At 51.0% G+C, this 21,809-nt stretch overlaps 8 protein-coding genes across 8 annotated transcripts; 5 read left to right on the top strand and 3 right to left on the bottom strand.

The window, feature by feature from the left end:
* Positions 1-776: 776 nt before the first annotated feature.
* Positions 777-3,046, bottom strand: ASPBRDRAFT_60484 (uncharacterized protein; the record flags this gene model as incomplete). Its single annotated transcript, XM_067628241.1, has 3 exons — positions 777-2,225; positions 2,345-2,665; positions 2,906-3,046. 3 exons carry the CDS (start codon positions 3,044-3,046, stop codon positions 777-779), a joined length of 1,911 nt encoding a protein of 636 aa, XP_067484034.1.
* Positions 3,047-4,431: 1,385 nt separating this feature from the next.
* ASPBRDRAFT_49823 (uncharacterized protein) lies at positions 4,432-7,416 on the top strand (the record flags this gene model as incomplete). Its single annotated transcript, XM_067626427.1, has 1 exon — positions 4,432-7,416. The coding sequence occupies one exon, from the start codon at positions 4,432-4,434 to the stop codon at positions 7,414-7,416; it is 2,985 nt and encodes a 994-aa protein (XP_067484035.1).
* Positions 7,417-7,669: 253 nt separating this feature from the next.
* Positions 7,670-8,773, bottom strand: ASPBRDRAFT_49824 (uncharacterized protein; the record flags this gene model as incomplete). The annotated part of the gene is made up of 1 exon (XM_067626428.1): positions 7,670-8,773. The coding sequence occupies one exon, from the start codon at positions 8,771-8,773 to the stop codon at positions 7,670-7,672; it is 1,104 nt and encodes a 367-aa protein (XP_067484036.1).
* Positions 8,774-9,581: 808 nt separating this feature from the next.
* Positions 9,582-11,409, top strand: arp6 (actin family protein). Its single transcript, XM_067623411.1, has 4 exons — positions 9,582-10,244; positions 10,320-11,028; positions 11,092-11,154; positions 11,235-11,409. Exons 1-4 carry the CDS (start codon positions 9,749-9,751, stop codon positions 11,371-11,373), a joined length of 1,407 nt encoding a protein of 468 aa, XP_067484037.1. The 5' UTR covers positions 9,582-9,748; the 3' UTR covers positions 11,374-11,409.
* Positions 11,410-12,664: 1,255 nt separating this feature from the next.
* Positions 12,665-13,862, top strand: ASPBRDRAFT_49826 (BRcat and Rcat domain-containing protein; the record flags this gene model as incomplete). Its single annotated transcript, XM_067626429.1, has 3 exons — positions 12,665-12,927; positions 12,995-13,525; positions 13,586-13,862. 3 exons carry the CDS (start codon positions 12,665-12,667, stop codon positions 13,860-13,862), a joined length of 1,071 nt encoding a protein of 356 aa, XP_067484038.1.
* A 209-nt stretch (positions 13,863-14,071) lies between these two features.
* On the bottom strand, positions 14,072-15,429 carry ASPBRDRAFT_35958 (3-hydroxyacyl-CoA dehydrogenase family protein). Its single transcript, XM_067623412.1, has 3 exons — positions 15,336-15,429; positions 15,170-15,269; positions 14,072-15,078 (listed from the first exon to the last, which is right to left on the bottom strand). Exons 1-3 carry the CDS (start codon positions 15,417-15,419, stop codon positions 14,348-14,350), a joined length of 915 nt encoding a protein of 304 aa, XP_067484039.1. The 5' UTR covers positions 15,420-15,429; the 3' UTR covers positions 14,072-14,347.
* A 324-nt stretch (positions 15,430-15,753) lies between these two features.
* On the top strand, positions 15,754-19,683 carry tof1 (putative DNA repair protein (Tof1)). Its single transcript, XM_067628243.1, has 4 exons — positions 15,754-15,875; positions 15,940-16,177; positions 16,229-18,352; positions 18,402-19,683. Exons 1-4 carry the CDS (start codon positions 15,786-15,788, stop codon positions 19,457-19,459), a joined length of 3,510 nt encoding a protein of 1,169 aa, XP_067484040.1. The 5' UTR covers positions 15,754-15,785; the 3' UTR covers positions 19,460-19,683.
* Positions 19,684-19,812: 129 nt separating this feature from the next.
* On the top strand, positions 19,813-21,591 carry ASPBRDRAFT_215090 (uncharacterized protein). Its single transcript, XM_067621961.1, has one exon. The coding sequence runs from the start codon at positions 20,166-20,168 to the stop codon at positions 21,438-21,440; it is 1,275 nt and encodes a 424-aa protein (XP_067484041.1). The 5' UTR covers positions 19,813-20,165; the 3' UTR covers positions 21,441-21,591.
* The last annotated feature ends 218 nt before the right edge of the window (positions 21,592-21,809 follow it).

Here is a 21,809-nt window from a genome sequence, read left to right on the forward strand (position 1 = left end):
GGCAGAACGGCTCTTGAGATCCGGGACTGCCATTCAGATTCGACGAGAATAACTGAAGATGTATACTACAGGTGTCCTACTTCGAATTTCATTTTAATTGCCTCGTGGTAGGCTCAGTGGCTGCTAGAGTGTTGCGACTCAGGCTTGTGTTTGTACTCTTTGCGACCGACCGCCCGTACTGTATTGTTCTTCCCTCGTACTAGTCACTTCCAGGTAAGATCCTTGCCGTACACGCTTGTTACAACATTACACGCTGAGTAAGACCCATGTGACTTGGAAGTTCATTGGGAGTCCCTCTGCAAGCTATTTACTTTGTAACTTACTATATCCAGACACCACTATCATTTTTCCAAACCATCGTGGAGCACTCGGGCTCTTGTTATATGCCAGTCAACGAATATTCCATTCAATACGATATTATGTTCAAATCCGCCAACTATATGTATTAAAGCCAACAACGTAACAAGATACCCCTGTGTGATAAGTCCCAGAACCAATTGCCAATAAGTCGTAGTATCCTTAGAAAAACACCCAGTGCCCCCATTGGATTTTACAGTTCATCATCATTCGTCACAGATTCCCAGAAAAGGGAAAGAAGTACATAAGAAACAGATCCAGGATTCAAGCAGCATCTGCAATGAATCGGAAGTATATCCAGCCATCACCGGCTTTGACCCGCAAGAGTGATAGGCAACTATGAGTCGTGGCGGTGAGATAGCTAGAAGCCCGGTATAGATACCTGTTACACATGCTCCATGGTTGTGCACGGGTCATGCTTATTTATTCCAGGTGTCAATGCCGAGACCCACCCTTTCCTCCGCTTTCATTTTCTTCGAAGTCGCACCATCAAAACTCGCCTTGCGCTTAAGACCAGTCGATGGACGCTCAACACCTGACTTTCTCACTTGACCAAACAATTTCGTTTGCAACAGTGTGCTGGACTTGGGTGCATTCGCTACGACTCGGCTTTCACGACGGTTGCTGAAAGCGTGGGGACGAAGCATGTTGCTAGCAAGAGCTCCAGCCTCGGACGCTGGGATGTCTTCCTCCGTCTCAGCTTCCTCGATGTCGGATGCCGATATCGTGCTGTCTCGATCGCGGTGGCTATCTTGAGATTCCACCCCCGGTGTGCTATATTGGTTCCCTTCATGGGCCATACGAGCACGGGACGGTGTTATGGGAACGGAGGAGATTGGGGGGTTTCCTCGCATCTGGCCATCACTATGCTGCTTATAAGCACGGTTTCTGTGTGGTGTGGATGTGACACTAGGTGATCCTCGGTTGAGAACACGGTCGGCAGCAAGGAGTTGCGCAAACGGGTCATGGCTATCGCTGCCGTTCATCTGGTGACCATCGTGCTCCACATAATGAGGCAGAGGCCTCCTATGAGAAGCGTGTATTTCTCTCTGGGGGCTGGGTGACATCGGACCATGTTCAATCATCTGAGAGAAATGCTTCCGGTTATCTCTGATACGCTCTTTCAGCAATTTGTTTTCCTCCTCGAGAAGGTCTGACCTTTCCTTCTCTTGCTCAATTAGTCTCTTAGCCCGACGCAGCCGCCGATCGAGTGTGGCATTTACTCTTCCAAGCTCTTGGTTGCGCTTGAGGGCAAGCTCTAGCTCCACATTGGAGATCTGCTGCACTGCTTTGACCTCAGGTTGGCAATGACGGCTGCGATACTCAGAACTCTGGATGATCTCAACCTCTCTTCTAGCAAGTTGATGCTCTACCTCGGCACGCTTGATAGCTTCGTTACTAGTAAACGACAGCAGACTATTTTGTAGCTTGAAGTGCAGAGCTGACATGCGAGCCTCTTGGGCAACGCTTAACAGGTCTTTAGCCATCACCCGGAGTTTCGACTCATCGGCGGTATCGATATCATCAACAGTGGGGAGGTTTTCTGAGGCGCCATAGGCAACACAGAGGGTCTTTTGAATATCGGGAGGAGAAGCTAGCAAGGAGCTTGAAGTAGATCTTGAACGTTGGCGCGGGGCCCCAGGAATTTGTGATGATGGCGGCGGCGTCATATCAGACGAAGGTAGCGAGGGTGATACGGATTTACTGTGGTCGGAGTGTGATACCGGAATTCCAGCGCCTACACTCAGGTCTGGTGATGCAGACAGACTTGCACGTTGCATGGGCGTTGCGGGGCCGGTGATCTCTGCAGGAGGGGCAAGGGAGCCTTGCGAGAGATGAGAATCAGGATCTTGCGACATGACAGATATCTATACGTAGGAACAGGTAGGTGATACCCGTCGACAAGGTATGTTTGACTAGAAGTAGGTCAGCATTGGCTGCATCAATGCGTTGTATTGAACAGTTGTCGTGGGGCGGTCAGACATACCAGATCCGAAACACGGTCGATCAAAAGTACGGCTAGTTTGAAGAGCTCGCCAGGATGAAGTTGATTGTTAAACTCGGTTGGCGTGTCGAGAGCCCCTGAGGAAAGTAGCGGAAGGGGGAAGAGATGCCTGAGAACAAGCAAGCGACGATGTGATGTGGAATTGACTGTCACAAATCGAATGTCCTCGAGCTTCCCTACGATGGATACTGCTGGGTCGGTGCGCTTATCACTGATAGGGCCGTTGAGGCACGTTGGTTGGACCGAAGCAAGGCAATTAGTAGGCGATAAGGAGGCGGTAGCAGAGAGTCCCAATCGGAAGACCTAAGGTTTGGGAAGTGATAGAAGGTTGATGGAAGACGTTTTGGAGTGCAAGGGGAATCGGAGAGGGGTATTGCAGATGATAGAGACAGATAGACAAGATGAAGGAAGTAAGGAGCGCCGGCGGAGGGACGGTTTGATGCCTTAAGGATGTTTGTTGCGGGCGATGCGCATTTCGGGGAGGCTGGGAAGTCGCTTGCGATGCTCAGCCTCGACCAACCACGACCAACCACCCGCTCCCACGTGAGCCCAGCCGCGCGCTAGTTCTTCACCATGCCTGATCCAGTTAGCGTTCAGATCCGCGACACTCAGCAAAAGGTAAACACAAGCCGAACCCCATGGGCCAGAGCTATCGTCACTAGGGCAACCAATGGTCGGGTGCATCTTGATCATGAATTAGTATCTAGCTTTCCTTTGGCGCATAGGTTAATGGTTTAGGTCCTATCTATTGGGTACGGCCATCATGCTTAGATTGCTAGGTGTGTTGTGTATATGTATTTGTGTGTGTACCCGCATCATTCCTCCCATCTCATATACCGCCTAGTTAAGCAGAGGCACTATGGCCTGTGGAATGTACGCTACGTATTCTTTGTTTCCTTTTCTAGCTCTTCCAGATTGCTGTGATACGTGTATGCTGTTGGGAATAACTATCTTCTCTATTAGAGTAGATAATCCCGACACATATGGAGAGTAGTACTCAATGTCTGAGGATTTGCAACGGGTAGTAAGCACGGAAGAATATACTCGTTAGTAGTGCCACTGATCAAGTGTATGCCTGAGACGTCATTTGGGAGCCAACACCAAAATATGTCTCTCTGACTATTTTAGAAATGGGTAGGTAAACTATCTGAGAATTAGTTTGTTTATAAACCTTATATGAAGTCATTAATCTAGGGTCTAGGCTTGCAGGCCAAACGCTCCACTTGAATTACTTTGATGAAGTATGCTCCTGATAAGCTTGGACTATGTGAATGCCAAAGTCGTCACAAGGAACTTAGTAGTGCAAATAAAAAATAGCACTACACCGTGTTTGGTTCTAGCAACCCAGGCTGTGGTACTAGGTAAGACCCAAGCAGAGGTTTATTCGCAACCACGAGATTCAGGACGCGGAGTCACTGTATAGTACTACCTTGTATGGAGTGCTTAAGGTCACCATAATTTGACCATGGGCATACGGCTGGTCTCTTGCTTGCTAGTGCCAGGTTCGTTTAGCGACAGGCTGAAGAAGTAGTGTCCCACTATCTATTTATGGAGACTGTTCTCATGAATGATAGTGTCGGCGACTTGTCACATTCAAGAGCATTGTGCTTCACCGTAGCCCATACAAGCTGTACCATAGAACTGCTATTGTCCGGTACACAGATAATATATGCAAGCTTTCCTTCAAGCTGGAAGGAACAAAGCATAAACCCCTCCTGGGTCTCTCCTCCAGTTCCATCGGGACGATCAACGCCAATGTGGGGAGCGGATCAGGGATCTTGCGGCCTCAGGCAGCAGCACATGCGGCGATTCCCCCTCGTGGGAAGTTGTAAACAATAATCCATTCCGGCCTCAAGTCCCTGAGTGGAACGCACCAGCAAGAACCATCGCTATTGCACTCGCGTATCGCACAATTTCGCCGTGTCAAACTTGCGTTCATCTGCTAAATCCGACCATCATGCCTCACTACCTGTGAGCAAGTTCCAACTATAAATCTCTCACAATTCGCAGCACCACACCTGCCACTTTCGTCCACAAGTGCTCGATCTCCCTTTACAACTGACGAAAAGATGGATAACCCACAGAAGACCCCCAACCGACCGAGTGGTATCCCTCGCTTGGCCTCCAGGTTACCTTTACCGACGTCTGCCGCCAGTAAATCTCTCCGTCCCTCCCCATCACGCGAGAAACTACAAACCGACTCCGGTCTTCATGCCAGCCGGTTGAGCAGACCTTCTCAAGAGCCCGTGTTCAAAAAGCCCTTACCAAAGTATGCCGTGCCAAAAAAGCCCGTGGGTACCCAGCGACAGGAAAGAGATATTTCTCGGACAAGGACAAGCGATACGGGGGTAACGGAAAGCGAAGGGTCACTGAATAACAAATCCCTTTATCTGGAGGCCGACACTGTGCCAGCTCATGATACAGAGTTTCGAGGTCGCACACGACCATCCCTGTCTGAACGAACAATCGAGACTCTTTCCCAGCTCCCTCAATCGCCTAGACCTCAGAGCAGACAATCTAGTAGTTTCTTCGGCGCAACTAGTCCCATGCGCTCGCCATCTCGTCCACCGTCCGGAATGACAAGCTATTCGAGGTCGCCATCCAGGTCATCTTCTCGTCAACCTAGTGGGAGCGATTATCTTTCTCGTCCGCCGTCGTCCATGCGTCTTCCGTCGAGGAGTGGTCCGTCATTTTCTGCGAACAGTGCAGCATCCGACCAAATCTTCATTCCTAATACAGATAGTCCTTCGAAACTGAAACCACCTTCTACAAGAATAACACACTATGACCGGAAGAACGACGTGACATCCGCATCTAATCCTCGTCATGCACCTACCAGGGTGTCTACGAGGCCCGCAGAACCGACTGTAGATGCTCCGCAGCAACGCCTCGAAGTGAAGAAAACCCGGAAGATCCAGCAGGGTCTTTCGGGTCAGAGGCCATCCTTGATGGGCTCACGGTCACCATCTGCAAAATCGACCTCATCAGATCTTACTCCGGAACAACAGACTGAGATGGAAACTAGAAAGGTCTCGAAATCGTCTAGCGCTCTGAGGGAAAGCATCGCAAAGGCCAAAGCCGCGCGGAAGGCCGAGGCTCAGAAAAGCTCGAAGCCGGCAACTGCTTCCGGTGGGTTCGATTTTGATACGGACGATCCATTCAATCAAGGTCCTAAGGATCCAAACCACGGACTCTTGCGGAAGCGCATCGACGCAGGTCGAACTTCTGGTCACCTAAATATCGCGGCTATGTCTCTTAAAGAATTGCCAAAAGAAGTCATGACGATGTATGACTTCGATTCCAATTCCACCACTGATTGGTATGAGAGTGTGGACCTTGTTAAATTTATCGCCGCGGACAACGAATTCACGGAGCTCCCCGATGATGCTTTTCCCGATATCGATGCGCACGAGCTAGATCCAGAGATTGACGAAAAGGGGAATCAATTTGGGGGGCTTGAACTTTTAGACCTTCATGGCAATATTCTTCAATCGCTACCAATAGGCCTAAGGAGGCTAGAGCGACTCCACACCCTAAACCTATCAAACAACAACCTCAGTATGGACGATATCAATGTTGTCATGGACCTGGCGACCCTCAGAGATCTGAGACTTGCCAGGAACAAGCTTCAGGGAGGCCTTACTCCGGATATCGGACGCCTCAGCAACCTGGAAGTACTGGACTTGCATGAAAACGCCTTGACAGAGCTTCCTGGAGAGCTTGCAAAACTGGCCTCGCTCCGAGTCTTGAACGTGGGCAATAACCAATTGAGCACATTACCATTCGAAAGATTGCATATGCTCCCGCTCAAGGAGCTTCACGCCCCAAGAAACAGATTGAAGGGAACTCTTTTACCAGCTTCTGTGCAATATTTCGAGACACTACAGGTTTTGGATGTGGCCGGCAACGCCTTGGTGAGGCTCTCGGAGAACGAAGGCCTCGAACTTCCCAATCTGCAGACGCTAACACTCAATACGAACCGCATTCAATCGTTACCCGATGTTTCATCGTGGCAAGCTCTCTTGACCCTGTTAGCGGAAGATAACAACCTATCAGACCTTCCTCACGGGTTCACTGGCCTCAAGAACATCAGAAATGTTGACTTCACTGGCAACGATATCTCGAGGCTAGACGAGAAGATTGGCCTGATGGAGAGTCTAGTCACCTTCCGCATAGCCAATAATCCTCTGCGGGAACGCAAGTTTCTGAGCATGAGCACGGACGACCTGAAGCGCGATTTGCGTAACAGATGCGAACCGGAACCGCAAGATACAGACGACGAAGGCTCTGTTGCGACCCAGTTTACGTTGGCGCCAGAAACACCGGTCCAGACGGCCTCCTGGCAAATCAAGTCTGGTGGTGTCGTCGACAGGTCCTACACCGATCTGCGGGAAGTAGACGTACAGGAGTTGGAACGCATCAATTTCCACGAAGTCCGATGCCTCCACTTACAACACAACGAGTTACAATGCTTTCCTGTTCCGGCTCTCAGCTTGCTCGCGTCTAACCTAGCCGATCTGGATCTTTCGAATAACCCACTAAATGGCGCATCTCTCTTCTCGGGGCCCCTTTCTCTTCCCAGTCTTCAGAATCTCACAATTGCCGCTGCCGGCTTGACTACGCTGGAGCCGCTACTAAGTAACCTCACTGCGCCAGGTCTCACCTACCTAGATGTCTCATCTAACCGTCTCTCCGGTACTCTTCCTGCCGTGCGCCGGAGCTATCCGAATCTGACAACATTGATGGCTTCTGATAACCGAATCAGCAGTCTCGAGTTTGAAGCTGTGCAGGGTCTGCAGGTCCTAGACGTCGGGAACAACGATATTGGTGTTCTGCCGCCTAAGCTCGGCCTGCTGAGGGCCGAAGGTTCCAGCAAGAATTGGGGCAACGGTTCACCCCTGCGGCGCTTCGAAGTAGCAGGAAATAGTTTTCGGGTTCCCCGTTGGCAGGTGGTGGCCAAGGGCACCGATGCGGTTCTCGAATGGCTCAAAGATCGCATCTCTATAGAGGAACTTCGCGAATGGGAATCGGGCGACGAGTCGAACGATGAGTAGATTTGCAGCGTAATGTGGGAAAGAGGTACGATTAAGAGCGAAGAAACCTGCTTGGGAGGACTTCTAATTTCGGCTTCTTGACTTATGTATATTATACCATCTAAAGCGCACATACATACGTAGCATTGGTATCTTATTTCGCATCTTGACTGTGGCTATGTACTCTCCCGGAAAGACCTCACTGCTGCTACATGAATATGGGATTTGAAGCCTATCCCGGGAATATTATATGAAAGGTGGTGCGAACTCCTATTCACTGAGTCGCATCGATAACAGACTTGCTGACCTGGTCCATGACCTTCAGCCAAGTCGTGGCCCAAGTGGTGAACTTGTCCTCTTTCTCTTGCGGCGCATCGGCAGGATCACTCACATCCAAGGGAAGACTAGATAGATTGACGGCCTTGACGGCGCAGTCCTTTGTCTTGCGCATGTATTGAAGAGATTTCTCCGTGTTCGCCTCATACAACGCGCCGGCTATCTCGTCAACATGGCCAGGGATCTGCTGCAGGTATTTCATCAGAGCTTCCAGCTTGCCAACGATTGCTGGCGAATCGGAAGTTTTCTTGAGTCTGTTCGCCGTGATGGTGGGATATATCTGCGCGACCGGTTTCAGGATCCGAAGAGCCGACTTCTTCTGCTCATGAAGAGCAGCCGTATCCTCATCATCATTGTCTTCATCCTCCACGTCATCCTCGTCGGCCTTGCCCTTCCCGTCATCGCTCAATAGGTCATCGAAGAAGTCGTCGCCCTCCTCATCGGGATCCCACTCCTCGATTTCCCGGACCGCATCCCGGACAAGATCTCTCCATTCTTCCACACGTCGGACCACGAACCCGACCACACCCTTCGCTGCGAGATCGATCAGGGCGTCGCAGGAGTCCCACAAGCGCCCGGCCGCCACCGTGACTACATCCTTCTCGGACTGCGACAAACCGGTTTCTTTCTTCTGGGCATCCTCCGCCTTATTCGCAACTGCCTGGACCTCCTTGAGTAGTGCTGTCGTTTCGTTCAGTGCTGTCTGAGTCAGAACATGCACTTCGGACTGGAACGCCTTCGTGTGATGGGCCGGGGTGACGAGAAGTGCTGCGGCGACTAGGGAAGGCAGCACGGACTCATTCAAAGCGTTGATAACACTCGTGACGGCGGAGGGGGTAAAGGGAGAGGTGATCGTGAGGAGTGAGAGCTTGGTGACTTGCGATTTCAGGGTCGTCGACGCGGCGGAGAGGAGGGGTAAAGCATCTTTTGCGGAGAGGTCGGTGGAGGAGGAAATATCGCTGCTCGGGGAGGCAATGGCACCCTGGAATTGGTCCAGGAGCGTCAAGCTTGTCGTGAGGGTAGATTGGAGTTTCTTTGACATGTCGAAGCGATTGCGCTGTTCGGGTACGAGTGGGTTTGTTGAGTGCTTGATGCGAAAGGAAAGCGATGCGGATGGACTTGGACGGGCGGAGAAATTTGTTGTTGCTGCGGGGCGCCTTAGTTTCCTGGCCTTCTGATTAGGGTTCTGCGGGGTCACCTGCGGCTGGTTGGTTTTGCCCGCGGATGTACCTGGTAGATGCTATTCTCGAGTTCGAGATACAACGATAGGTATTACCTACTTTGCAGTGTACTTTTTGAGCTCCATACCGGTAGTACTATCATTGTAATACTAATTGTGTAGGCGAATTATGACTTGTAGTTGCCTGCGACTCCAGGCTACATCTATATACTACCGTTTGGTACATTGGCCCCTCCTGAAATATATACATATACTACGAGTGATAACCAGAAAAGCTTGGGCAATTCCACCGCTATAGTTCACACTCTATTTGGTAGTAGAAGTGAGCAGTAATCGAATAGATCCATAGAATCTTTTATCGAGTACCATCCCATTATGTTTCTCTCACCTGAAAGGCGTGTCAATACTAACAACGGAAGTTATCCTGATTTGAGTAGGAACCATGACCAACTCTTGACCGACCACTACAGTGTGAAATGAAAAACGATACATTTTCAATCAGACATAATTTACCACAGAGATAGAGCTCAACAGTACAATATCAAGACCTTTCTTGAAAATACTAGCAATAGATCTTGTACTCTAAAGAATCATGCCCTAAGCCTGAGCCCTCATTTACCGATTTGGGAGCTCGACAGCTTGGCATCTCCGATCGCCGACCGAAAGCTCCGTCGCGGTCATTCTGGATTTAGTCCGTGTCTTCCCTTTCTCCATCTTCAGCAACTCCCTCGCCAGTCGTTCCCGCGCATTTGTCTTCCCTGAATCAAATTCGCCCATGTGTCCCACCGACAACCCCTCTACTTCAACTCTAATGACCTAAACTCCCCTATTCCAAACATGGGCACCTCCAAACCTCGCCCTTCCGGCAGGGCCTCTGTCGCCAAGGTCCAACCTCTCCCCGACAAGACATTCGTCATCGATAATGGCGCATATACCCTGAAAGCCGGCTATGCACCAGACTCTGCACCTTCTGATGACCAATCGAAAGCGCTTTCAGCTTGCTCCGAAATCCCCAATGCGATCGTCAAGACCCGTGGCAACAAGATCTACGTCGGCTCTCAGCTGAACACGCATGTGACGGACTGGAACGAGTTGATGTTTCGTCGTCCCGTCGAGAAGGGCTACATTGTGAATTGGGAGGCTCAGAAAGAGATCTGGGAGCACTCGTTTTTCGATGAGAAGACCGTGCGCAGTAAGGATCTGCGAATTACGGACCCTGAGGATACGACGTTGCTGTTGACGGAGGCGCCGAATGCGTTGCCGGCATTGCAGAAGAATGCGGATGAGATTGTCATGGAGGAATGGGGATTTGGAGGATATCTTCGATGCGTTGGTAAGGATGCTAGGTGGTCGTAAGTTGATTGCTCGGGGAGCATGATTTGCTAACGGAGACGCGTATGGCATCTAGGGCCGTCGCTGAATGCTTGGAATGATGTCCAGTCGCTGTTCGGGGATCCTATTGTGCAGGAGGCAAACACGACGGTGTCTCCAAAGGAATGCTTATTGGTGGTCGACTCGGGTTACTCTCACACCACGGTGACCCCGATTTACAAAGGACAGCCGCTTCAACGTGCCATTCGCAGACTCGACCTTGGTGGCAAGCATCTTACGAACTACCTGAAGGAAATGGTCTCAGTACGGCAGTACAACATGGTGGATGAGACTTATATCATGAATGAGGTTAAGGAAGCTGTCTGCTTTGTGAGCAACAACTTCGTTGGTGACATGGAACAGACATGGAAGGGCAACCGGAAACGCGGCCTGCCAGACGCCAGCGAGGGGGTGATGGTGGACTATGTCCTCCCTGACCCCAATGCAGGCAAGAAGGGCTTCATGCGACCGCACGACGCTCTCTTGAACGCCAAGAAGAGGAAAGGAGCATTGTCGGGGGCCAGCGCGGAAGCACTATCCGAAGATGCTCTGGTCTTGGGCAACGAGCGCTTCGCTGTTCCGGAGATCTTGTTCACTCCCAGCGACATTGGCATGAAGCAGGCCGGCATTCCGGATATTATCATGCAAAGTCTTTCTGTCTTGCCTACCGGACTGCATCCGGCTTTTCTGGCCAACGTTTTGGTCGTCGGTGGCAATGCGCTACTCCCAGGATTTTTGGACAGATTGTAAGTGTGGTCTTCCTATGTTTGACGGAATGGCAGTTTTTCTTTTGGCTAACTGGGTGGCAGGGAGTCGGAATTACGCCAACTGGCTTCCGCGGAATGCGCTGTCCGGGTGAAATGCCCGCAAGAGTAAGACCTGCTGCCCTACTGATACTGTCTCCTGTCCTTGCCGAACTACGAGCTGATGATCATCATTTCCCTGTTCACAGTCCGATTCGCTCCGCCTGGTTGGGGGCGTCCCGATTTGCTACAAATAAAGACGAGCTCCGGAAAGTCGCCATCACCCGGCAAGAATACCAAGAGCACGGTTCTTCCTGGGCGAGTCGGAAGTTTACTGGTGCTATATAAAGTTCAGCGGGCAATGGCTGTCTGTGGAGTTCCGGTTTTTTTTTTTTTTTTTGCATTGATTGGAGTGGTTTGATGAAAGTTTCTTGCTTGCCTGCTTGGCCTTGACTCTGGGGTGCTGTTCGTTCTTTGTTTTCATACTCTTTAGCGATTTTATCTGTGATACCCTCGGAAGATGTTGGCCCATCCTAAGTTAGTGGAATTCATAGAACAATGTCTTTACGTTCATTTCCCATCTGGGGATGGGCGATGATGGTTTATCATTGCTTTGGAAATGTTGAGAGGTACTTAAAAGCACGCGCTAGTAGTCCTTCATGCACTGCTCGACCACGCAAGAGTCCAATCCGTGAACCGACGACCAGCCTTCGGACTGCCGTTGGGCAGTGGCTAGTTAGTTGGTGACGATCGGAAGGAAGGTAGGTGAAGTGAGTCATGGAGAGGGATTGGGGAAATGGTTTGTTGCGGTGAGGCTGGGATGGGCGCGTTGCTTTGCTACCTGATCTTCTTCCTGCTCGCCCCGCAGTCGAACACGTCGACCACCTCAAACCGACGGTCAACCGCATGGTTGCGCTCCATGCGCCAGCCTACTTACTATTTTCTCGTCTATCCCCGAATCCCCGTCTCCTGGTCGCCAATAGTCCTCATCTATCTCTTCCGTATTCTCGCGGTTGGTCGAGGATGTTGGCATGGACCAGGTGGTGCCCCGCCCTCAAGGTCATCCTACAGCTGCACACGGGCGAATGATGTCTAACTCTAGCAGAAAGCGGTTTCTGAGAGGTATCTCTAGCAAATAATGGGCGGTGGACATGTGGCATTCGACTGCCTTACCCATGGCATGGTCGCTTAGTTGTCGTGCGATATACCCACCCTCCTCTTGATCATCCCGGATGATATGCCGAAGCAGTCCAACAAACAATCGGAAGATGTCTATAAAGACCCAGGTAGCCCTTGCGCCGGCTGCGGCGATTTTATGCTACTTATTATCTCCTACAAAACTCAATTTACATCCTACATACTCCAAAGATACAACTCCATTCAAAGACCCTTGCCATCAATCTAAGTATTATGTTACTACTGCCTATTGCTCGTTGCTCGTGCCCTACCTTCTAAAGTCGAAACCAGCGATTATGGATTCCAGCGTCCCGGAATTGCACCCAGCAATCATTCAGTCCGATCTGCTCCTTCCCATCACCGACCCCGTCCCCAAGCGTACGGCCCTCAGCCGCTCTATCTCGTAGGTCAGCCAGAAGCAGTTACAGTCACAGAGGAAAGAGAAACCTTGCCGGAATTCAAGATGACTGCATTTAACGTCAAAGATCTGGCTTCGCGCGCTGCCCAGCGTATCGCAGAACACCGCCAAAAGACTGAGGCTCGTGGCAGCACTTTCAGCACGGAACCACTGCCAATAGACCGTGTGTCGAGTGTGGACGCCGCATCACTGAGAACCATGTCACATAGCGAAGAGGAACACCGCCACAAGTCGAAGATGAGTCGGCTCGTGCAGAAGGTCCGAGGGCGGTTCTCGAAGCGTCTTGCGAAAAGGGAGGTAATCGACGAGTAAGTCTTCCATATATATACTCAATTAACATTTGATTTTTGATAATGACGCTAACTCGCTCTATAGGCCCTGCGCGTGCTGCTTGGATATTATGCCTGCCGAATGCCTGATCAGCATGCCGTGCCAGCACAAATACTGCAGCAGATGCTTGAAGAAGTTGGTGTTCACAGTCATGTCGGAGGAAGGACTGTTCCCGCCCAGATGCTGCAAGCAGAAGATCCCGACAGAGGTCATCCTCCCCGTGCTGACACCGAAGGAGAGAACGGTCTATTTCGCCAAGGTGCAGGAGTATGCGACCCCAGCTAGAGAGCGCTGGTACTGTCCTGCGCCGACGTGCGGCCGGTTCATCCCACCAAAGCATCTGAACAGCAAGCTCTCGTCGCAAAGCTGCCCATACTGCAGCACGACGTTCTGCTCTGGCTGCAGATGCCCGGAGTATGATAACAGTACCTCGACGGGGAAGAAAGATCCGGGCTTTATGGCCGTCTTTGAAGATCCGCGACTCGGTAAAGCACAGAGGGGGCTCAAATGTGGCTCACTGGTGGACCTCTTGTTCAATTGTGATCACGTTACGTGTCGGTGTAAGGCACAAGTCTGGTAAGTCCCCTCCCCCTTGCTCACACAACGTGTATCTAGATATCCTAACTGAGAAAACAGTAACCTCTGTCGCAATCCATGGCTCTCATGTACCTGCGCCAAACCAGGGCAACGCCCCATCGACTTCCTCACCTTTATCATCGGCCACAGTGGTGTGAATAAAGACCAGGAGGCCGAACTTGCCGCAGTGGTAGCTGCCATCCTGTGCAACGAAAGGCTGCGGGATGAAGAATTGGCAAAGACCCAAGGCATGAAGGAGAAAGGGGGAACTGCTAACAGAAGTCGGGCCAGTCTGCTGATCCCGCAGCAGGTGACTCGGGCTAGGAGGGTTTCCTAGGCTCCCGACTCATTTTGGGTGGAATGGACTCAGATTGATTATATTCTCCAACTTTAAGGAGGCATTTTGTTTTTTTTTCTTCTTTGTCGAAATATATATCGGCGGCACACTCCTTTAGCTTTCCTATGTCTAGTCGTGTTCGATTAGCGTGTTATGATTACGAGAATGAACTATTCACTAAATACGTTTTGCTGTCCGGTTTATAGTGGTAATGAAGGAATAGTATATGAGTTGTAACTCGTAGCTGGTATAAGTTGTTGCTGGAAAACTCCTGGATGGTACTGTGAGTGAAACAATGTGACTTCGACGTATGCTATCACCAGTAGTATCTGGCCACGGTAAATATGCAACGTCAAATCTGTCATTAATAAGATACACCTAACCAGGATACATAGTCTCTCTAAGACATCACAGGAGACAAGGGATATCGCAACGTTCGCTTGCTGGATAGATACAAAGAACGATTGATTGGTTGCTTGAATCAATCAATAATCATAGAAGCCCTTTCCAGACTTCTTGCCCAGCCACCCAGCATCAACCATACGCTTCAGCAGCCCGGACGGCCGATACTTACTATCCCCGGTCTCCTGGTGCAAGACATTCATAATGGCGAGACAGGTATCCAGACCAATAAAATCCGCCAACACCAATGGACCCATAGGCACATTTGTGCCCGTCTTCATGATATTATCAATATCCTCGCGACCCCCAACGCCCGTCTCCAAACAAATGATCGCCTCATTGATATACGGCATGAGGATCCGGTTCGCCAGGAAACCAGGCGAGTCGGCAGAAACGGAAGCGACTTTACCCATGCGCTGAACAAAAGCGATAGCGGTATCTTTCGTAGCCTGGGAAGTTTGCAATCCCGCAATAATCTCTACGCCCTTTTGCACAGGGACGGGGTTCATAAAGTGCGTGGAGATGACGCGCGAGGGGGCCTGCAGGTCGGTGGGGTCTGTTGTGGTGGCGGCTGCGATCTTGGTGATGGAGATGGAGGAGGTGTTGGTGGCGAGGATGGCGTGTTTAGGGGCGATCTGGGCGAGTTGGGAGAAGATGGAAGTCTTGAGGTCGGGGATCTCGGGGACGGCCTCGATAACGAAGTCGACGGTGGAGAGGTCGTCCATTTTCACGCTCGGGGTGATGCGCGCCCGGGCGGCGTCGGCGGCGTCTCGGGTGATGCGTTCTTTGGCTACATCTTTGTCGAGAAGTTTGTCTGGGAGAGAGTGAAGTGGTTTAGTTTACTGGAGCTGGGATGAAGCTGAGAGGGAGAGAGAGAAGAACAAGGAAGAGTGGGTGCTCTCTACCGGCAAACTTGAGGCCCTTGTCGATAGATGCTTGGGAGTTGTCAATTAAAGTCACCGGGACTTGGGCTTTCTGGGCAGCTACAAGAGCAATTCCTAATCCCTATAGGGTATTAGCTTTCCTGATTCTCTATACTAGAGGGAACATCATATTGTCCACGTCACTGACCATCTGCCCAGCTCCTATCACACCCAGCGACTTAACCTCGGCAGCATGGACGGCGGGAGAGGTGCTGAAGGCCCGCGAGGCCATTGAGGGGCCCTGGCGGCCGAGGGTGCGCAATGATGAAGATAGCATTTTGTTAACTTGATACGATGACTCTTAATCAATGGTACGGAGCAGATCTAGCAAAGAGGGGAAGTAGTAACCAGATAGTAAATAGACGGAGCGACGGAGATGCATCGGGCCTCGGCCATTCTCATGTGATCCGACGTCATCGGCTACCCGCGGCTTTCCCGGCTAATCGGTTTATCCGGGACACCAAAAGGCGGAGACGCGTCGACGCGTGAATCGCGCGCTATAATTGGTTGATGGCCAATTTAGGGGTGCGCGCGTAGGATCACTGAGCAGAGGATGATAGTGAGGAGGAGGAAATGATACAAGGTGTGCATAACCAGCATGGAGAACGAAGAACCAGTGCTGTCTGCACCGGACGTGCAGGTCGTGGACCCCGATGTCCGCGCCCATGTCTATAGTCTTGTCACTGCCGTGAGTAAACCCCCTCCCAGGCCTGAATGATAGAGTAGGAACAAAGCTGATTGTTGGCTTATAGTTGGGTGGTTTCAATGGTGAAGATGCAGACAAGTACGTGCTGGGTGATGATGCCCTGGCTTGTCTCCGGGATATCAAGCGCTGGCTGAAGCTATACGATGAGAAACATAATCGGATGGATGTAGCACGATGCCTGGGAGAGGCCAATCTCGTCAACGGGGATTTGTTACCCATCCTGGCTGTATGGGCGAACAGCAAGAAACAAACCAAGTATATGTCTAGGATCGCATTGGCATGCTGTAAGTGACGCCATGTGCTGCAATACTGCGATGAGTTTTAACAGAGAGCAGTAGAGCTGCTTGTCCCTTTGACATGGCCGGTAGAATTGCACGGGGAATTGACAATCAACCATCATCGGCATATACCATACATACAACATGTCCACGTTTCATACAAGCGAGGTCTACTCAGTCATGCTAGCACTAGCTATCTTCGAACTATCATCAGCGTCGGTATCCCCAGCATGGCCATTCCACGATCCGAGCGAACGACCCGCGACGAAGGTATCCTCAAATTATTGCTTTACCTCCTCCGGAATATCGCTTTGATAACGCCCAATACTCGTCTCGCGGCGGAAGGCGACGAAGAGGAGACCTCGAGATCCGCAACCATCAACGCCTTCCAAGATCAAGATGTTTTCGCTCTCCTTTTGACCATGTGCTCCAACGTTGGCGACGATTTCACCATGCAAGATGTTGCTCTTCTCGAGATACTGTTCCATCTGATTAGGGGTGTCAATGTGGAGAAGCTATTCATGGATGATGCGCAACGAACGGCGAAACGGACGGACGAGCTAGACGATCTGCTGCGTCAGGAGTCGTCTTTGCGGAGAGAGTACGCGAAGAACGCACCAACTCGACATGGACGCTTTGGGACCATGATCTGGGTTAAGCGCGATGACGCCAAGTATTCGACCGTCTCCGGGCAGAACGTGCTCAAAGACAGCCAGGCGACCCTTCAAAAGATGGACGAGACCAAGAAGTGGAACAGGCCGCTAATTCGGCGAAAGCCACAAGATTTGACTGTGCACAATGACTTTAGCACTCCGGTCCATCTAACCTCGACTGCCTCCAACAACCTACGGATGTTCGTGGAAGAGTTCTTGGACTCAGGCTTTAACCCCCTTCTTACTCATGTACGGAAGGCAATCGAACGCGAAGCAGACCGTGTCATGGACATCAACACGCGCCAGTTCCTTTACACCACTGCCTGGTTTCTTGAAGCAGAGCGCGCACGTCGGGCACGCCAACGCAAGAAGCATGCAGAGAGCGAGAAGCCGGCAAAGGAGCTGGAGCCCGATAGCTTTGGCCTCGTTGCGGGTGTTTTGAACCAAGAAACCTTCGTCTTCTTGAATCGCGCTATGCAGTATGCGCTGGATAATAAAGATTGGGAGGATCTCAACGCTGGGATGCGCTGCTTCACCCAGATCTTGTTGACCGTGCAGGACATGGCCCAGTCTCCGCTCGAAGAGGACCAAGAGATTGCTGAAAATATACAAAACCGTATCTTTTACGAAGAAACTACCCATGACCGTGTCCTCGCTGTCATTCGCGGATACAAAGATCAGCCGTTTGGGTATCTGGACGCGTGCACCGAACTCACCCACGTCTTCCTGCGCATGCTGGAGCGTTATTCGAAGGAGAACCTCGATATGCAAGTACGATCCCGGCGACGTGCCAGACGCAAAGCCAAAGATTTAGACGGCGCTGGTAATGACGAGAACGATGAAGAGAATGGCTCTGAAGACGAAGACCGGGTGGAAGCAGAACGAGTGTCTAAAGAGCGCAAATTCGATTTCAGACGGTTTGCCGCCAAATTCTGCAATCAGAAATGTGTCGACACGTTTGTTGCTTTCACTAAACACTACAAGGAGTTGAACACTGAGCAGCTGAAACGCGCTCACCGTTACTTCTACCGTATCGCCTTCAAGCAAGAGCTCAGTGTTCTGCTATTCCGACTTGATATCATCAACCTCTTCTACCGGATGATTAAGGGCCCAGGTCCTTTGGATTCGAGTAAACCGATCTTCAAGGAGTGGGAAGAACTCGTGCGCCAGATCATCCGGCGATTGACAAAGAGGCTCGACCAACGGCCTGCCCTGTTCGTGGAGCTGCTGTTCAGCAAGATCAACGCGACTACATTCTACCTCGAATATGGTCACGAGCGGCAGACAGTCACCCGTCCTCGGAAGGCTCCAGCAGAACTCGAAATCGATCCCCGACAGGCACATACAATCGAAGAGAAAATCAGTATCATAGTGCCTGCATTGGTTTTGGATGGGGAGGAAGATCTGGTCAGTTGGGTTAGTGATGTGTTGGGGTCGGCATTTGAAGAGAGAGAGGCTTGGGAAACACAAGAGAAAGCCCTGCGGGAGGCGGGTGCAGAGAGTTCCAGAATACCCAATCCTATGATTTGTATGCTGTTATTCCCTTCTATCTTAACTACATACTAACGTAACTGCAGCCGTGAAACCGCGCGACGATTCATGCCAACAGGCCATGTTCTCCAACGCCAAGCTCCGTCTTCTCATGACACTGGTCAAGCTTGAACGACTTGGTGCGGAGGATGTGCCTGGAGCAGCCTGGGTCATACCCTCTGCCCCAAGGGCCCAGGATCTCCGGGAGATGAAGTCATTCATTGACAAGTACTTCGAGAAGGCTAAGCGAGGGACGCTTGGACGGGACCCCCGTGAGCTGATACGAAGGAAATACGGTGGTGGAAAGAAGTTTTCAGACCACCAGTACAACCATGATATTCACTTTGGGGACGACTCCGAGGGTGAAGATGAGGTGCCCGACGGGCCCTTGTTTCCGCCGAACCCTCGGGCAGCGCCAAATCCAGCCAAGAAAACAGCAAAGAAGAAAAAGCGCAAGGAACGTAACTCTGATGATGAGGATGACGACGACTCGGTGGATGAGGAGACCCTGGAGGAGCGTCGACAGGCGCGCTTGGAAAACAGTCGAGCTCGCCTCGCCAAGATCAAGAGTGACCTGTATGTGCATGCGAGTGACGAAGACACCGACGAAGAAGCAGACAAGGAATTCTTCCTCCTGGAGGAGCAGAGACGTAAAGAGCAAGCCCAGCGCATCAAGCATGCACTACTTACCGGCATGACCGAGGACGGAGACAACCCAACGGATAAGAAAGGTCAACGCAAGCGCCAAACCACTCGCACCAAGACAGGTGAGGCCAAGAGCAAGCGGCAGCGCCGCGGGAAGCAAACCAACGAAGTGGACGAAGACAATGATGTCGTGATGGGGGACATGGATGCCCCATCACCCATGTCAGAAAGGGAGGGCACGCCATCTGGGGAGGCGGCCGATGACTTCAATTTTGATGACGATTTGGTATTCAGCCGGGATCGAGAGAAGCTCTTGGGTTCTGCTGGGACTGAAAACCAGGACTCGAACAGGCCTGATGAAGCAATGGCGCAGGACGAGGACGAGGACGACGTACCGGTTGTAGCAGCAAATCGCAGACGGATGCGCGCGGGTTTCGTGGTGGACAGTGACTCGGAGTAGAGCCGGTGTCTGTTCTCTTTACTATCATGGCATGATGACTTGATGCGGTGTTTGGTGTCGAGCATGAATATGGGCGTTGTATGGCATCTGTATGTATGTGATTAGCTAGCATGCATGAATAGATAATGCATACCCTTGATTTACTGGGCAATAATGGAAAGTTCCTGCCTTCGTGCCGGGGTCAGCTATCTTATAGACCTGGTACTGGCAGCGCGCCGGGAAACCGATCGTCCATCCAATCCTCGGCTTTATCCACTCTCCTTCAGCATTATACTGTTTAGAAAGCGATATCAATATCATTGGAGTTTGGAGCCGGAAGGGCTGCAGTGAAGCTGCGTGAATGCATGTCCTCGACGCTATCGCGCCCTACCTATCCCATACACCCCATAGTATAGCCTCCTTTGCTGTCCAGTGAGCTGAGCAGCACGCATACATGTCCATTGGATGCTGTTGCTAATGCTGCTGATGATATTGCTCCACAATCACGAGGTTGATACGTGAATTTCAGCCAACATATCCCGTGTCTAAGTGAATATAGCGGCGAGACGCGTCACTATTCCCACTTCACGCGATCTGTTGTAGTGTGCCCAAAACTAATAACACAGTAGACCATCTTCTGTGATTTGCAGTGCAGTTGACCCAGGTCTCCAGCGCTCTTGAATCACACTCCTCACATCCTAAGATCCAGGGCCATACTGAACACATTATGCCTGAACGGGTAACTCGCAAGTCCCTCCTTGCTAGTCCTCTTCAAGTTCTCAAGTGTGCATTTAGAGGTCGTCGTAGCCGCTCAGGCAACATGAACACCCAAGCCAGCCACAGCAACCGCAACCAGGACTCTCTAAGCAAAAGCACATTTGCCAGAACAACCTGTCTTCATCCACCAAACACTCCCAAAACACCGAAATCTACCACAGAAGCCAGCTCATCAGCATCCACACCAACCAAGAAACTCCGTTCAGTGCGGGGAGAACGAATCAAGCGAGCAGTGATGCTACCTCCAGACACAGAAGACATGGAAACCTTTTCCGCTCGAGCAGAAGAGGAAGGACAAGGAAAGCTTGAAGAAGATGATGAAGAGTGGATCTCCGTATCTCACAAGGAGAACGAAAGTCAATCTCTAAGTCTACATGATATCTCGCTCCCTGTCCCCCAACTGAATATGGGAGAAAAGGCTCTCCATGCCAATTATTCCAGACTTCCCACTCCTGTCAAGCCACCAACCTCGAATCTGTATTCGCATGAGATGTACCAGCTTGAAGGGAGACGGAGTGTGCTTTCCTCCTTGGGCGGAGCTTATACTGCTGGAAAAAGATATGAAGGGGCCGATCCGAAATCTGGTCCATCAGAGGATGGCCATGGAGTATGCAGTCGAAGCGACAGCATCCATGATGGTAGTACCAAAACATCGGAGCAAAGAAAATCAGGCTTACCGCTCCCGCAGCGAGGCCACAGCAGTGAGCGAGTCCAGTTGAGACGAACCAATGTACTTCCGGCTTCAACGCGCGGCCATGGTAGCAGCAAGCCAGAAAATACTCACAAGTCGCTTCCGGTGGTGGTTACAGGTCGCCCTTCAAATCGGGTATTGAGCCGGAAGGAGGTTTCCCATAATAGAGTCGAGAAGCAGGCAAACCCAAGCTCAAGCTTAAGTTCAGATCCTATGAGCACCGATGCAGCAGATGGGCCCCGGTCCCGCTCAGAAGAGCACCAGACAGAAGATCAACAGCCGTCACAAACGATGCATATTGAGGACAGTGCTGGCTTGGGGTTGCAAATGCAGTCACTCCATCACCGTTCAGATACAACGCCCACAGCAGAAGCACAGTTATCGGGGTCGAATCTAAGGGTGCTGCCGAGGCGGGTTCGGCTAACGAATAAATTCGAGAATCTGCGGGCACAGAGTGCAGACAAAAAGGAGGTGAAGGAGGAGGAGAAACAGTCCGGTGCAGTAGCAGTATCATCTTTCTTGAGATTGGCTTGACCATTCAACTTGATCGACTCGCCGACTTTCTCTCTTTGGGAGCTGTTTCAAGGTCACTCCAGCTTAGAGAATGAGGTGTATGAGCATGTCTTAAGCTTAATTACATATGAGATAGGTCTAATGTGTTAATGCAATATAAGTACAACCCGAATAATCTCCCCTATTCTTAGATATAGACGAAAGAAATCTCTTTTGATGGGGACGAAATAGAGACTGCAGTCAATGACTGCCTGCCTTAGGCGTAAACTGCTGGCAGGAATTCGAGGATCGAGTGAATTCGGGAGATTGCCGAATCCATCGATCTACTAACTACTACTTGGCAGCCAGGGTTCCAGCAATGGATTTATTACCCAGGCTTTCATCACATCA

Source organism: Aspergillus brasiliensis (assembly GCF_001889945.1).
Source record: "Aspergillus brasiliensis CBS 101740 unplaced genomic scaffold ASPBRscaffold_1, whole genome shotgun sequence".
In the NCBI taxonomy this organism is placed as follows: domain Eukaryota; kingdom Fungi; phylum Ascomycota; class Eurotiomycetes; order Eurotiales; family Aspergillaceae; genus Aspergillus; species Aspergillus brasiliensis.